The following is a 16,592-nucleotide window of genomic DNA, read 5'->3' on the forward strand; positions in this document are numbered from 1 at the left end:
GCACAAGCCGTTCAGAGCAACAAACCCCGCTTTGTGCTGGGGCCGGGCTGGGCCCTGTCCAGCCTGCGGGTGCGAGTTGCAGCCAAAGGCCAATCGGCCGCCCCCCACGGAGCGCGGAGGGGGCAGAGCGGGGAGCGCAGGCCGGGGCTGCAGCGCCGAGAGGGTTAAATTTCTCGGCGCGCCTGTTGCCAGTGTGAAGCCAAGGCAGCTGCGGCTCTGGGGGTGTTGCAAGTGGAAGCGCCTCGTCTGCCCTCCCCAGGTTCCTGCACCCAGGAGCCCGGCTCTTGTTCTCGTGCCCCGCTCCCTGCTTTCATTCGCAGCCACCCCTCCCTGCAGCCCCACCTCCTCCCCTCTCCCCGAAGAGCAACACACGAGCGGCGCCTTTAACACCGTCCCCGACCATCCCCGCTGGCCCGGGGCTGCTGGACTGGCGTGCCCGCTCGCTTGTGAGTTGCGCTCTTGGTGCTTTTTGTTTTCCGCTCCCTGGGCAGCCGGTGGTTGGTTTCCAGAGCAAGGGAGGGGCGGGGAGGGATGTTTGTTGCATGATCTTGGCCAAGAAAGTTTTTGGTTGCGGTGGGTGAAGCTGCCCTAGTAACTGGGTTAGCCCGTCACTGTCTGCTAGAGGGGTGGGGGTTTTGTCCGTGTGCAGAACGTGAAACATTAAACCACACGGGGCTGCAGAGTGGTCACTAAACGGTCAGAGGCGATGCGTTGTCTTTCACCCGTTTGGACAGGGTCCAAAAATACCTTCGTATGTAAAGTGCTTTTAAAAGGCAGCTCGTAATACGCCGGTCGGTATTTTAGGGTACAGGGCTTGTTGCAGAAAGTCACTGCCTTTTGTGGCTGTCTTTCAGATTTTGCTTCTGAATAACCCTAAGAGAGTTATATAGTATTTTTAAGCAAAAAAATGTTCTTTAAAATTCCCCTTCTGTTGTTTTAGGAGCAGAGTGCTAATCATCCACATTTTCCGCAGCATTTAGTTTAACAGGTGACATGTGAAAACACCGTGGAGCTGTTGCACATGAACTACAGTATTTATTATTACTCTCTTCTGCGTGTACAGATAAGGCTTCTGCGCTCTTAACCTGGACAATTATCACTGGGGATTTTGAGTCAGGTGCTGGGGGACTGTATTGCTGCAAGTACTATGGTGGAAATAGCCCACCCCCTGCTGGCCCATCTCCAGGGCAGCACTCATCCATTTTTCCTCTCCTCCAGAAAGGAAATGGCTAGAGGAGGGGGTTTCATTCACTGTCCCAGGGCTTCTTAAGCCAGGGAGCTGCAACCACCCTCCTTTTCTTTATGTTCTTAAACTGTCTTTCGCTTGTAATGTGGGGTCACTGTTAGGGCTGCCAACTTGCTAATCACACAGAAGGGAATGCCCCTGCCCTGTGCCTCCTCTGAGGCCCCGCTCCCATTTGCTCCATCCCCCTTTCTCAGTCACTCATTCTTCCCCACCCTCACTCACTCACACTGGGCTGGGACAGGGTTGGGGTGCAGGAGGGAGTGTGGGCTCTGGGCTGGGGGTGCAGGCTCTGGGGTGGGGACAGGGATGAGGGGTTTGGGGTACAGCAGGGGGCTCCGGGCTGGGGCAGAGGGTTGGGGTGTGGGGGGGATGAGGGCTCCGGCTGGGGCTGGGGCCGGGAATGAGGGGTTTAGGGTGCAGGAGGGGACTCCGGGCTGGGCCAAGGAATTGGAGTTGGGGTGCAGGGGGGTGAGGGCTCTGGTTGTGGGTGGGGCTGGGATGAGGAGTTTGGGGTGCATGAGAAGGCTACAGGCTGGGGCAGGGGGGTGTGGTGTGGGAGAGGGTGCGGGGTCACGACTTACTGTGGCTCCAAGGAAGCGGCTGCCAGGTCCCTGCAGCCTATAGGTGCAGTGCCTCAGCAGGCACACACACCTCCCCGCAGCTCCCATTGGTCACTCTTCCCGGCCAATGGGAGCTGTGGAGCCGGTACTTGGGGCGGGGGCAGCGTGTGGCACTTCCCTGACCACCTCAGCACCTAGGGGCCACAGGGACCTGGCAGCTGCTTCCGGGAGCAGTGCAGAGCTAGGGTAGGTAGGGAGTCTGTCCTAGCCCCGGGCCCCGCTGCGCCGCCGACCAGACTTTTAATGGCCCGGTCAGTGGTGCTGACTGAAGCCACCAAGGCCCTTTTTGACCAGGCATTCCGGTCGAAAACCAACTGCCTGGCAACCCTAGTTACTGTCTAGAAAAGATTGAGAAGCACTGCACTGGATGTTTCCATCCAACCAAGTCATAGGTTTGGTTTGGCTTATAAGTTATGGGTTATTTTCCCCCGAAGAACGTGCAAAATTGGGTTGAATTACATTTTGAAACCAAAACAAAATTGGTGAGAAAAGCCTAGGACAGCATGCGCTTGCATAATTGCATTGCTACAGCAGCTGACTGTCTCACAAGTTGTATGCAGGGTAGTTGTAGATGTGTCCGTCGTCCGTCCCAGGATATTAGAAAGACAATGTGGGTGACGTAATATCTTTTATTGGACCAACTTCCGTGGCAAGAAAGACAAGCTTTCAAGCCATCCAGAGTTCTCCTTAGACATCCAATGTCTGTTTGAGCTGCAGGTAGCTGTGTCACAGCAGGGCTCAGGGTGCTCCAGCTTGCTATTGAGATGACTGTTAAAATATTTGTGAGATTCACAAAACATTGAAACAAGGGACACGTGGAGTGTTGTTTGTAATAATCCTGCATTCGCTTTGTTTGCTCTGCTCACTTCTAATCACTGACATAATTTTAGTTAGAAAAGGATGAATTTTTAAAATTTAAGTGAACTTTCTTAGTGCAATCTTTATTAGTAGTATTGCTTATAGTAATGCGTAGAGACCGTAATTCAGGTTGGGGCCCTATTTCACTAGGTAGGTATATAGTAAGAGACAGTCCATGCCCCAAAGAGCTAACACTCTAAATAGACAAGGCAGGCAAAGGACATGAGGGGAAACTGAGGCATGAGAGTGTGAAATGACTTGCCTATGGTCACACAGCAGATCAGTGGCAGAGTGAGAAATAGAACTGATGTCTCTTGACTCCCAGTCCACTGCACTACCCTCTAGGCCAGGGGTCGGCAACCTTTCAGAAGTGGTGTGCCAAGTCTTCATTTATTCACTCTGATTTAAGGTTTCGCGTGCCAGTAATACAATTTAATGTTTTTAGAAGGTCTCTTTCTATAAGTCTATGATATATAACTAAACTATTGTTGTATGTAATACGGTTTTTAAAGTATTTAAGAAGCTTCATTTAAAATTAAATTAAAATGCAGAGATCCCCGGACTGGTGGCCAAGACCCGGGCAGTGTGAGTGCCACTGGAAATCAGCTCGCGTTCCACCTTTGGCACGCGTGTCATAGGTTGCCTACCCCTGCTCTAGGCCATAATGCCAATCTTCTTAGCAATCACAGTTCACATTTCAGTGTCATAGCTACACTGGCACATCCATGCCCATAGGATGTTAAAGGAGAGATGTGTGTGATGGCCGTCATGCTGGCTGATACACCCAGGTCCTCCAGAGCAAAAGCATGAGTAAAGAGTTACAGCTCTGTAACTAAGGGTTGTAACAACTCATATCCTCTGTGGATCAGCACAGAGGGGAACCAGAAACACACTCATTAGCGGGTTACATGTGCATAAACAAAGCAAACACTTAAGATAATACTTGTAAAAATATAGATGAAACAATACAGGGCTACTGTGTTTTTCCATGAAGCTTAACAGGATGGAAATTCACCTTCTCTTGATAAACAGAGCCTGACTATTCGTTTGTGTAATGCCTTAATATAATACTTGGCTCTTAAATAGCACTTTACATTTTCAAGACCTTAAATAAACATTAACTGAAAAATCCATAAACACTCTTACCCTGATTGCCAGTTTACAATCTGCCCTTTGTAAGGAGCAACCTGTTGTTGCACTGACCCTGGAGCAGCCTAAGAGAGACTGTGGCTTGGTCTACACTACAGAATTAGGTCAAGGTAAGGCAACATCTGATTATATCAGTGTCTACACTACAGCCTTGCTCCAGCCGATGTAAGTGCCCTACTACACCGACATAATAACTCCACCTCCACGAGAGGCAGAGGGCTTATGTCCGTGCAGTTAGGGTGACACAGGGTCTACGCTGTATAGAAACTGCATTACTTTCATCGGCTGTTGGCTGTCATTCTTGTCAATTTCACAGCTCCTGACAAGCCCTGAAATTGACAAGGAAGGCGGGTAGGTACCCTCCTGTGAACCTTGTGCCCGGCTCACAGCTGGGGCTGTCACTCCAGGGTAGGTGGAAGGCTCCAGCTGTAAGCCCGGCTACCGCCCGGGCTCTCAGCTACCCGGTCCCCACAGAGCTAACTGCTGGAGCCTGGGCTCCTGGCTTCCCATTCGTCACTAGGAGCCCAGCTGCCACCTGGGCTCCCCACTCCATGTGGGGAGCTCCATGCTCAGAGCCTGGGCTGCTGCTTGGCTCCCAGCAGAGAGCAGGGAGCCAGGAGCCCATGGGGCAGCTGGGCTCCGGATGGAGAGCCCCGCAGGAAGCTGACAGCCCGGGCTCTCAGCCCCCCCCGCCCCATACTGCCCCTCTTAACTCGGAGGAAGCGCTCAAGATGAGCACGAGCACCATCAACAGTGTGGACATGAAAAACCACAGTAATTACTGCGGTGGCTGTAAGTTGACCTAACATAGGTGGACTTAATTTTGTAGTGCAGACAGGCCCTGTGACTCCCCAAATTAGTCTCTCCGCTGCCCCTGGGAGGGAGTAAACTGCATCAGGTTGAGTCCTAGATGTATAGATTTCAAGGCCAGACGGGACCAGTGTGATTATCTAGTCTGACTTCTGATATAACATAGGCCATAGAACTTCCCAAAAAGAATTCCTAGAGCAGAACTTTTAGAAAAACATCTAATCTTGATTTTAAAATTGTTAGTGATGAAGAATCCACCACGACGCTTGGTAAATTGTTCCACTAGTTAATTACTCTCACAGTTAAAAATGTGTTCCTTATTTCCAATCTTAATTCATCTAGTTTCAATTTCCAGCCATTGGATAGTGTTATATCTTAGTCTGCTAGAATGAAGAGCCCCTAATTAAATATTTGTTCCCCATGTAGACACTTATAGACTGTAATCAAGTCACCCCTAACTCTTCTCGTTGTTAAGCTAGATAGATCAAACTCTTTGAGTCTGTCACTATAAGGCATGTTCTTTCCTCAGTCTCATGGCTTGTCTCTGAACTCTCTCCAATTTATCAACATCCTTCTTGAATTGTGGACACCAGAAGTTACTCCTGAGGGAATTCTGTGCCAAAAAAATTAAAATTCTGCACACAATATTTTAAAATTCTGCAAATTTTATTTGTCAATAAATAAGTGTGGAGGCTCCAGCATGGCAGTGGGGAGCACAGGTACACTGACTACACAGAGGTAGGAAATCACCCTGCACCTCCCCTCCCCCAGACATGGACTCAGCGGTAAAGTTACAGCTGACCCTGACATAGTGCAAGGACCAGGACTGTCCCAGAAACACTCCAGGGCCCTGCCCCTCTGTGCCAAGCACACTAGATTTAGGCAGGCAGGCTCAGCCCAGCAGGATCCAAGTATGGAGGGGCTTAGTGTAGGGAGATCCAGGTGTGGGGTGATAGGGTTCTGTGTGGGGCAATCTGGATGCGGGTGGCTTCGTGGGGGGTCCGGGTGCGAGAGAGATCTGGATGAACAGGGGCTCATTGGGGGGTGGTTTCTGGATGCAGACAAAATGGGTCTCTGCTGGGGTGTCCAGGTGAAGGTGGTTGGGGCTCAGCAGGGGGGAATGGGTGTGGAGGGCTCAGCGGGGGGGTCCATTTGCTGGCTTGGTGGGGTGCAGGTCCAGGTGCTGGCTTGGTGGGGTTCAGTGGGGTGGAAGTCTGGGTGCGGGGGGCTAGTCAGGGTGGTCCAGCTGCAGAGATGGGGGTTCGAATGCAGGGGCTGGTCTGGGTGCAGGGGTGGGGTCCAGATGCAGGGAGGTGGGGCTTGGCGGGGGGGTCTGGGTGCAGGGGGCTCTGGATGCAGAGAGTGAAGCTTGTTGGGGTGTGGGTTTGGGTTCAAGGAAGTCAGTGGGGGGGTTCTGGGTGCAGGGCATGAGGCTTGGCAGGGCAATCTGGGTATGAGGTGGGTCTGGATGTACGGGGGTTGGGCAAATGGGGGAATAGCTCCCCATACAGTGACTCCTGTCCCCCACAGCTGAGGAGTGATGGGAGCAAGAAGCAGGGTGGGGGGGGGGGAGTGCAGAGCTTCCAGCAGCTGGGGAGGTTTCTGGAAGTGGGTCTGACCCAGCCCTGGCTGCTTCTTGCAGAGGAAGAGGAAGTCCCATCCTCCCCAGCCAGACAGGACTAGTAGCTGAACCTGGCACAGGATAGGAGCCACTGGCCAGGATGTTCCTAGCCCCCCCCCCCCCCCAGTGATTACCACTCCGCTGGCTGCTCTGGGCTCCTGAAACAATGCATCCGCGCTGCAGGGGAACGGCACATGACCAGTCTTGTGGCTTCCCTTTGCTTCCCTGTCAGAAAGTCATTTTTCTGTGGGGAAGCAAAGAAATCTGTGGGGGACATGAACTCTGCGCATGTGCAGTGGCACAGATTTCCCCCAGGAGTAAGAAGTGGACACAGTATTCCTGCTGCAGTGCCAAATATAGAGGTAAAATAACCTCTCTACTCCTACTCAGGATTCCCTTGTTTATGCGTCCAAGGGTTACATTAGGCCTTTTGGCCATAGCATCACACTGGAAGCTCATCTTCATCTGATTATCCACCACAACCACAAAATCCTTTTCAGAGTCACTACTTCCCAGCATAAAGTCCCCTATCTTGTAAGTATGGCCTACTGTCTTTGTTCCTAGATGTATGTATTTACACTTAGCCATATTAAAATGTATACTGTTTGCTTGAGTCCAGTTTACTAAGTGACCTGTCCTCTTCATTATTTACCATGCCCCCAATTTTTGTGTCATCTGCAAACCTGACACATCATATGCTCTCTGATGTGCTAGTGTAGCTATGCCAACAGGTACATTTGCCAAGGCTTTGCCCCTTTCTGCCTACTTGTGCAGGGGTGGGGAAATGAAGCGCCTGCTGCCCCTGCATGCTGGGAAGCAATAGTACAACACACTGGTGCAAGGGAATAAGGAGGCACTTCAGGCCCCCTTACATTCCACCAGCCTACAGGACAGGCCACAGTGCCCTCTATCTGACAGGAACGTATTTTTATTCTAATTTTACAGAGGAGGAAAATTAAACACAGTGGTTGTGACTTGGCCAACATTGCACAATGACTCGAGAGTAAATCCAAGGTGAAGACTAGGAGTTCCTGTCTCCATGCACAATGCACCTGACTGTTGGCAGGGAAGTAGTATTTGGTTGGATCTGTGTTAAGAGTTAGGCCAGTGGTAGAGGGTGGGTTTAAGTGACAATCTCGTTTAGGATTCAAATTCAGTGTCAATTTCATAAGCTGTTTTTGTGAACATTTGGCCATTTTGAATGATAGAAATGTTGCAAGATTAGCTGTTGTTGCATGATTTCCACAGTCTTAGTGTGACTAGGTGTATTCTGCCTTTGCAGCTCCCTGACTGGGAGCCCCGCGGTCCTACTATACCCCAACCCAAGAAATAGCGAGCTGAGAGGAGAAGAACAGCGAATATGGATCCTCCAAGCTTGTCTAAAGAGGAGTCCTTAGAACAGCTGTTTTGGAAACCACAGGGACCAGGTCCTCCAAGGGCTAGAGGGGTCTGCAGCAGCCAGTCAGGCCCTGGTGACCCAGATAAAAGGAACTGCAAGGGCCTTAGCTGTTCAGTTCCTGGCTGGGAGCAGAGGGGAAAGGAAGGGTGCTGCCACAGGAGCTTGTGGGATAGCCAAAGATTGTTTTCTGGCAGTATTTTGCAGAGCTGGGTTTGCGAGGAGAGATAGTACCTAAGAATCTTAACCCTGGGATAAGGATGAAGTTAAAAGGCCTGGTGGGAAGAGGCAGCAACTGATTGACTCAAGCAGTGTGTGGCTGCTGTGTGTAGGGTCCCTGACCTGGGTTGGAACCCAGAGTAGCGGGCAGGCCTGCGTTCCCCCACAGGTAACATGGCATAAACCCCAAGAAGGGGACGGAGTTTGTTTGGGAGCCTGAACAAGTGGCTGAACTTAAAGGACGCAGAGCCGCTGCTGAAGTCCCTAGCGAGGGCCAAGAGATTGTTTATTTATTGGACTCTTTAATACCCTGGGAGGGGTTCACTCAGACTTTGTGACTTGGACAGAGGGCTAAGCCACTGAACACCCACCAAAGTCAGTCTGCAGGAAGCACCTGAGAGAAGGACTGCAGTACTGCATCCAGCCCCAAGGAGGTGCTCAAGAGGTAAATTCTTCACACTGTGGTTGAAATCTTGTGAAAACAATCTCATCTGGGTCAAAAAAAATGAAAAAATTTGTCCCATTCTTGTTCGGGCCCTGACTGAAACCAAAACTATAGGTGCTGGTTCATATCTGTGTAGCCAACATTTTAAAGGGGTTTAAGGTTCCAGTTTTGCTTCATCTCTTCATCTGCTTAATCTTCATTGCTTCAGTGGGTAATTGTCCCAGGGAAATGCAGCAGTAAATAGTTAAAGGGAAGCAGCAGGTGGCTGCTACTTATAAGGTCCCTGGGTTGGGACTTGGAGTAGTGGGCATGCTGGGTACGTGTACACACACACACACACCAATTCCCTGAAGAAGGGGAGATTAAACTGGCCCAGGGAAGGGGCTGAAGACCTAGAAAGAGGGGCTGCATTCCTGGGACTTCTGTTACAACACACCCATACCCACCCGAAGGGGACTGAACTGTACAGAGTGATTCAGCTGGGACAATAGGTGAACAATCTCCAAGGAGGAAGCCCTGGGGGCACTGCTCCGTACCAGAGCAAGGACAATTTAAGACTGAGCCCAAGGAGGGCTGCAGGAACAGACCAACTGTAGGTACTTGATAGGCCCTGTTGGACTTGTGTCCAGAAGGGATCTGTTTGTTGTTTCACAATAACAGAGGGCTGAGTCACTGAAATCTGCCTAAGAAGTTTAACTGCCAGCAGGGATCACCACAAGCAGAGCAACGCAGAGGGAGTACAGGTATAGACACACACTCAGCCAGTACGGGTGCTCACGTGAAGTGAGTGGGCCCTGCCACACCTCCCTTGAGAACATCAAAACTGCACTGCTGAGAAATTCATGGTCATGTGTGCCTCTAGTGCTTATGAAGATACATAATGCATTCTTTCAAGTGTAAGTGTTGTTAGGTATGTACTATGGCTCAAATTACCTTAGGTAACCAGTTATTAAATTCCTCCATCCTTCCACTTGAAATTCTGCTCTGAGTTGTAGCAGTTCGACATTTTTATTTTCCTTTGTTTAAATAAAGAAAAAGAAAATCTTGTTTGCACTCCTTGGAAACTCATAAAATGCTCCCTTTTTGGTTTATTCTCAATTTATTAATACTACAAATAACTCTTCTTCAGTAACCCACTTTCATAGGTCTCTGGACATGTAACAAAAATGTAACTCATCATGAAGGCAGTGTAGCCTAGTAAATATCAGTGCTGGTGCACAATTGAAACCAATGTGGTACTTTCTTCCCCCACCCACAGTTCTCCACACTACTTATACAATAAATATTACTACAATTCGCTCCTCATCCTACAAACATAGCCCAAAAGAAATTGAATGTTTGATTCAGGGGACAGAATTTAGGATTTCTTGTATTCTCCTGGCTAAATTAATTTTACCCAATGTCCATCCTGAAGAATGTGTCCTCTATGCATAAATATGTTGTTTCTTATTGACACAAAATAATATTTCAAAAAGAGGCTCCCTTATAAACCCTTCCACGGCAACTTCCAAAACTGCAACATCAGTGTTGCAGTTTGGGAAATTATGATTTTGATTGGGCTCTTGGCCTTTTATTGAAATATTGTATATGTGCTGTAAAAGTACAAATTTGCATAGAAAGGGAAGCTATCCATAGAATAAACACAAGGGACAAAGGGGCCACTGAAGTTAATGGGGTTTTACAGTATGCAAGTTCAATGCAGATTTTGGTGCAACTAGAAGGACAAACCTACTTATTTTTAAAAAAACTATAGGCTTCTTTACCTGAAACTCCATCTGTTCAGAGAGACTTTCCTTAGCAAACACGACTAGTTGCCCTGTGTCCTTTAGACTGCAGTATACTAAGAACAGGACCTCCTGAGCATGAGTGATGTTTCTTTAGTCTCTCTAGCAATGCACATTATTATTAGCCCCACCATAGGGTGTCCAGTGTTGCTGCCATCCCCAGAAAGTCAGCCAGATAATAATCCTCTACAGCAAAATCTAAGGCTGACTTGGTGACTTCTGATGCAGATTTGTTTTCTTTTTCAGTAAGTGTGGACGTCTGTGTAAGTGTGAGACCATCATGGTGGCATTTAAAGGCGTCTGGACTCAGCCTTTCTGGAAAGCTGTTTCAGCAGAATTTTTGGCCATGCTAATTTTTGTCCTCCTCAGCCTTGGCTCTACAATCAACTGGGGTGGATCTGAAAAGCCTCTGCCTGTAGACATGGTCCTTATCGCTCTCTGCTTTGGACTGAGCATTGCAACCATGGTGCAGTGCTTTGGACACATCAGTGGTGGCCATATTAACCCTGCTGTGACTGTTGCTATGGTCTGCACTAGGAAGATCAGCCTTGCCAAGTCTGTCTTCTATATTGTTGCCCAATGCCTGGGTGCCATAGTGGGGGCAGGAATTCTCTACCTTGTCACACCCCCAAGTTTGGTGGGAGGCTTGGGAGTTACTACGGTAACAACTTTTGCTCCTACTCTTAAAGTAGAATAACTTTTTAGTGTCAGATTTAAACCCAGAAAGTAGAAGTGATGGTTTAAGTGCATTGCTGGTTTATTTACAACTCCTATATGTGACTTAGATCTCTCATTAGGATGGGTTTATGCTGAGCAATATTTACAGCAATTCTTTTACAGAAGATTTCTCTTCTAGAATTCCCCCAAATCTGGTAACAGCAGGTAATGCTAATCTACGTTCACAGTTTAAATATACATGCATGAAATACAATTTCAAGAAGAATTCTGAAATTAATTCTATGCCATTATGATGGTGATTGAAAAAACATCAATTTAAAATGACACACTTCTGAAATAGATTGTGCCTTAGATTTCCACTTTGGTCTAAACTAATAAGGAATGCCATCAGTTAGCCCTGTTGCAGGACTTATTAAAAATGCACTTGAGCCACACGCTGCTTAATTTTTAATTGAAATTTCAATTAATTAAGTCAGGGCTAATTAATGAATTTATAATTGAATAGTAAATTACAGTGCTCCGAAGAAAAAAAGTTGTGCAAGTTTAAGTGCAGCATTTGCAAATTCGATATGTAATAAATGCAGTCTAGCTTTGAAGTTCTACATTAAAATCCAGTAAGAACTTTCTTTGTCAGTCCATCAGTAATTTTCCATGGCTGTCAAAAAAAAAAGGGTAGGAAATGAATCCATACCTTTCCAAAGTACAGTGCTGTTTCATCACTGTGCATGACTAAACATTTTAAATCACAAAACAATTAACATTTGTAGTAGCTTTTTGAACTGCAAACTCACCTTTGCTTCAACTTCGGTGGTTGTTTCCTTTTCCAGGTACACGGAGATCTTTCCGCTGGCCATGGACTCCTGGTGGAGTTGATAATTACATTCCAGCTGGTTTTTACTATTTTTGCCAGCTGTGATTCAAAACGAAGCGATGTCACTGGTTCAGTGGCTTTAGCAATTGGATTTTCTGTTGCAATTGGACATTTATTTGCTGTAAGTTAATGACTTCTGTTTAAATAATAGAGCTCTTCTTCCACTGTCCCTACTCCAGAACTAGGTGGGAGCTCCAGGAGCCTTTAGAGGTGTAATTCTTTAGTAGCCTGTTGGGGATCCATTGCAAAGCCCATTGAAGTCAATGGGAGGCTTTCTATTGATAGGGCATTGGATCAGGCCTTTATCTGTCTATGTAGATGTTAATTTTGTTAATTCTGTCACTAGAAGGGTGATCTGGAGAATGATAATATAGTCTGATACTACAAAGGTGGGCAGGAATACAAAATCAGAAATGGCTCAAAGTGGTTTGGGTGACAGTACAGTAACTCCTCACTTAACGTTGTAGTTATGTTCCTGAAAAATGCAACTTTAAGCAAAACGATGTTAAGCGAATCCAATTTCCCCATAAGAATTAATGTAAATGAGGGGGTTAGGTTCCAGGGGGAAAATTTTCACCAGACAAAAGACTATATTTTATATATATATATATATATATATATATATATATATATATATATATATATATATATATACACACACACACACACAGTATAAGTTTTAAACAAACAATTTAATACTGGTACACAGTGATGATGATTGTGAAGCTTGGTTGAGGTGGAGGAGTCAGAGGGTAGGATATTTCCCTTACTGCTAAATGATGAACTAGCAATTGGCTGAGCCCTCAAGGGTTAAGTCTCTCACTCTACAAGGCAGCAGGAATGAGGGAGATATGCGCATTTCCCCTTTAAGTACACTGCCTTGTTAATTAGATCAGCTTGCTGAGACCGCAGCTGCTGCAAGCTCCCTCCGTCCTGAGCCCTGGTGTGTCCCCCCTGCTCTATGGAAGATGGGGTAAGGGGGGTGCAGGAGCAGGGGGGAGGGGGACATCCTGACATTAGCCCCCCTCTTCCTTCCCTCTCCCCTGCACAGCAGGCAGGAGTCTCGGGGAGCAGCTCCAAGGCAGAGGGCAGGAGCAGCACATGGCAGTGGGGGGAGGGACAGCTGAACTGCCGATTGCTAGCCTGCTGGGAAGCTGCAGCACAGGGAATTTAGGGGAGCGGGGAGCTGATTGATAGGGGGCTGCCGGTCCACCCTGGTTCCAAGCCCCCAGCAGCTAGCTGCAACGGGCTGCTCTTCCTGCAAGCAGTAGACAAAGCAGGCGGCTGCCAAACGACGTTAGAAGGGAGCATTGCACAACTTTAAATGAGCATGTTCCCTAATTGATCAGCAACGTAACAATGAAACAACGTTAACTGGGATGACTTTAAGTGAGGAGTTACTGTACTGCATTACAGCAAATGGTGATAGTAAATGGTTGAATAATAATGTTCTAATAATAGCAATAGTTAACATTTTATTTTTACTGTAGATCAACTACACTGGTGCCAGTATGAACCCTGCTCGATCATTTGGACCTGCAGTTATCATGGGGAAATGGGAAAACCACTGGGTAACTGCTTTTATGCTTCATTTACAATAGCAATGACCAGCTACCAAATTATATTTTTTTCTTCATTTGCTCTTCTTATTCTTCATAATGTTCCATAAAGACAATCACTGAGAAAGATGGCCACTGACCTGCTACAAACTTTACCATATTTATCTATTCTTTGCCTAAAGTACAAGTCTTAAAGTTGTACTCTGTCCTGTGTGGGATGAATTATAATTGCCTATTGTGTATTTGGAGGTTGGGTTTTTGAGGAGGCTGCAAGCATGGAGAGAGAATCAGGACATGTTAAAAACAAAAAACGCAATGTGATCAAAAGAATTGTTGTTATTGGAAAGAAAGATACTTTGAGCTTGACTACAAACCCCTCAGTCAAGCTGGTGAGTAGTTACTCAGGTAATCCACTGGCTTCACATTTTCTAAATGCTTCTAAAAAAAGCGGGCCAGATATACAACATGAGAACTTCTCCGTTTTGATCTGGCGTCAGTGGTCATACATGAGTAACTTCTCACCAATGTGAGATAATGGGATCAGTATCTGGCCTTGTAAGAGTAAGACCGTAGCTAAAAGCATAGATATTTCCTGCTTTGATGAGCAAGCATCAGCCCAACTAAGAGTACATGTGTAGGAAGCTTTTTTGATTAATAGATTTTGCAGTGCTGACAATGCAATAGTTTATTAAAGCGTTCTGGATAAAATAATTGTTAAAAACAAATTCACGTGTGATAGGCGAGAGGGGTAATGTCTTACTTTCCTCTAATTAAAGCCATGACAGGCATTTTTAGAGACACTTCCAATATTATTTTTAAGAAGGCCACATACTTTCGTGTTTATCTATATTTCCTAATTTGAAACAATGGGCCCATCTTATTGCCCCTGCAGTTCATAGCAAAACTTTCATTGCCTTCAACTGGAGTAGGATCAGGCCTGTAGGCTCTGATCCTGCAAACGCTTACACCATGCGTAACTTTTCCTCCATTAGTCAACGCACAGAAGTGGATTTACTCTTACCACCAAATGGTTTATTCAGCTTTTAAAACAACTGTAATTATTCACAAGATTAATTAATTATCTAAAGCCGTCTAATACATAACCAAAGCTGTAAATATGTGTATAGTATTTATTGTAACAACAGCCCAGGGGAAGCAGAACTGCTGTCCTAGCTGCTTGAAAGATCTCTTCTGCTCCTGAAATATGAGACAGTCACCTGCCCTTAGCAAAGGCAGGTGGGACCTGTAACAGTACATGGCTAACTAGTATTGCAGGACTATTGGGAATTATGTTGAAGCAAATTGGCACACCATGGATTTGTGTGCAAATAGGATAATTAGAAGTCTAATTGCCTCTTCTGGGTGAACAGAAATCAGGTATGCAGAGCTGTCTGCAATTTCAGAGACCAGGTTTGGATTCTTTTGAAAATGTGGTCCTAAAAATAGAAGTAGAAATATGTGTTTATGCACTTTGATTTGTTTTCTGCATTTATACACCAAAAAATGAGGTGTTAATCTCCCTGTACTTCAGATTTCCCTTCTACAAAACTGGGATGATAGCACTTACCCATCTCATAAGTGTGTTGTGAGGACAAATTCATCAGCGTTTATGAAATGTTCAGATACTATGGCGTTAGAGACCACAGGAGTACCTAGACAGACACAGCCTCATTGCTCAGATCATGTCCACTTCTGAGCAAGAGAGGTTGGTTAAGCTCTCTACTCAAGGGGCTTTTGTGGACAGTCATCCATTTAAAGTCTTCACTAAATTGCTTTTCTCTGAAACATTTTCCTTTCCATCATGTACCCTTGTGGGGTTTCTTCCCTCTCTTGTAGGTCTATTGGGTGGGACCAATAATAGGAGCAGTCCTTGCAGGTGCCCTTTATGAGTATGTATATTGCCCAGATACTGAGTTCAAGCGACATTTTAAAGATGTCTTCGGGAAGGCTACCCATCAGTCTAAAGGGAAATACGTGGAGGTGGATGATAGCAGGAGTCAAATAGAGACTGACGACTTGATCCTGAAGCCTGGCACGGTTCATGTGATTGACATTGAGAGTGAAGACAAGAAGGGGAGTGATCCAACCAATGAGGTGTTATCTTCTGTATGACTAGCAAGGAGCACTGAAAGCAGAGAATGGCCTACTAGAATGTCCACAGATATCCTTCCACCCATTAAAGAGACAGATCTACTGTAAACCAGACACCTGCAATATCTGAAAATGTATGGAGATGACAGCAGCTATGTAGTTGCTTCACCAAGCTATACACCTGCTCAGTTTGATTAGAAATTTACTATATTTAAGAGTCCCCACAGATTCTTCCAAATTCAGAAATGTCCTTTTTTGGGAGAGAGCATTCCCAAAGTCAATTTGAAAGAGCTGATAGCATTCCCTTTTTAATAAGGCCATCAAAAGCAAGATGGAAATAGAGATGTTTAACATTCAGATTGACAGTTAAGACTTATCTGCAAATGCCTATAGCATGCAGACGTATTTATCAGATTATTCTTCTGACACTTAATTGGCTGTTGTCAACCCTGATTAGAATGTCTTATCCATTAAGTGTTCTTTGCAAGGTTCAGTGACAATAATGCCAAAGTACAGCATGTAACAGATTCATCCAAATTTAAGGTAGTATTTTTTGTTCTTGTATATCCTATCATTATTTCTTTACAAACTCTGAAAAAACTATATTTTCATAGGCAAAAATTGGTTCCTGTCAGTCATCCTACCAATTTTCATCCATTACATATCCATGTTCTGGTGTAAAAAATACTGCCTTCCTCCCGTTCCCCACAACTAAAAATATTGAAGCCAAAGGCTCTAATCTACTGCAATAATGCTGTAAAACCTTTGAATGTATTGTGTGCAGGTTAGCATAGTTGTCTATCTGGTGAAACATTGTCTTGAGATTCAGCTATTGACCATTTAGTATTAGCTGACTATAGGTTATGAAGGGAACCTGAAGGCCCACATGTTACTCAGTAACTCAAGCAAAAGGAAATAAATGTTCAGGTATCAGAAGAAAGGAAGGTGTTGTCTGTTTTCAGTGCACTTATTCAAACAAATATCACTGTGCTAATTTATATAACTAAACATTTAAATTACTTACCCACTTTGCTGACAATCTTATTTTTATTTATTAGCAAAAGAAAGGTGGATTTTTAAAAAACTTTTAACTATATTGAAGCACTGACTGGAAAATATTTGTAATAACAGGTTATATTGATATGATTGCTTTTGGTTTTGACATTTTTTTTGCAAACTGGTCTCTAGTTAGTTGAACAGCATCAATGATTGTGGCACTGTTCATATAATCTTATTCTGTCATTT

General features: G+C 45.7%; 1 protein-coding gene across 1 annotated transcript; it reads left to right on the forward strand.

Moving 5' to 3' along the window:
* The first annotated feature begins 10,401 nt into the window (after positions 1 to 10,401).
* Positions 10,402 to 15,368, forward strand: AQP4 (aquaporin 4). The gene is made up of 4 exons (XM_065398228.1): positions 10,402 to 10,809; positions 11,654 to 11,818; positions 13,188 to 13,268; positions 15,093 to 15,368. Exons 1-4 carry the CDS (start codon positions 10,429 to 10,431, stop codon positions 15,366 to 15,368), a joined length of 903 nt encoding a protein of 300 aa, XP_065254300.1. The 5' UTR covers positions 10,402 to 10,428.
* Positions 15,369 to 16,592: the final 1,224 nt, after the last annotated feature.

This window comes from Emys orbicularis, chromosome 2 (assembly GCF_028017835.1).
Source record: "Emys orbicularis isolate rEmyOrb1 chromosome 2, rEmyOrb1.hap1, whole genome shotgun sequence".
NCBI lineage: Eukaryota > Metazoa > Chordata > Testudines > Emydidae > Emys > Emys orbicularis.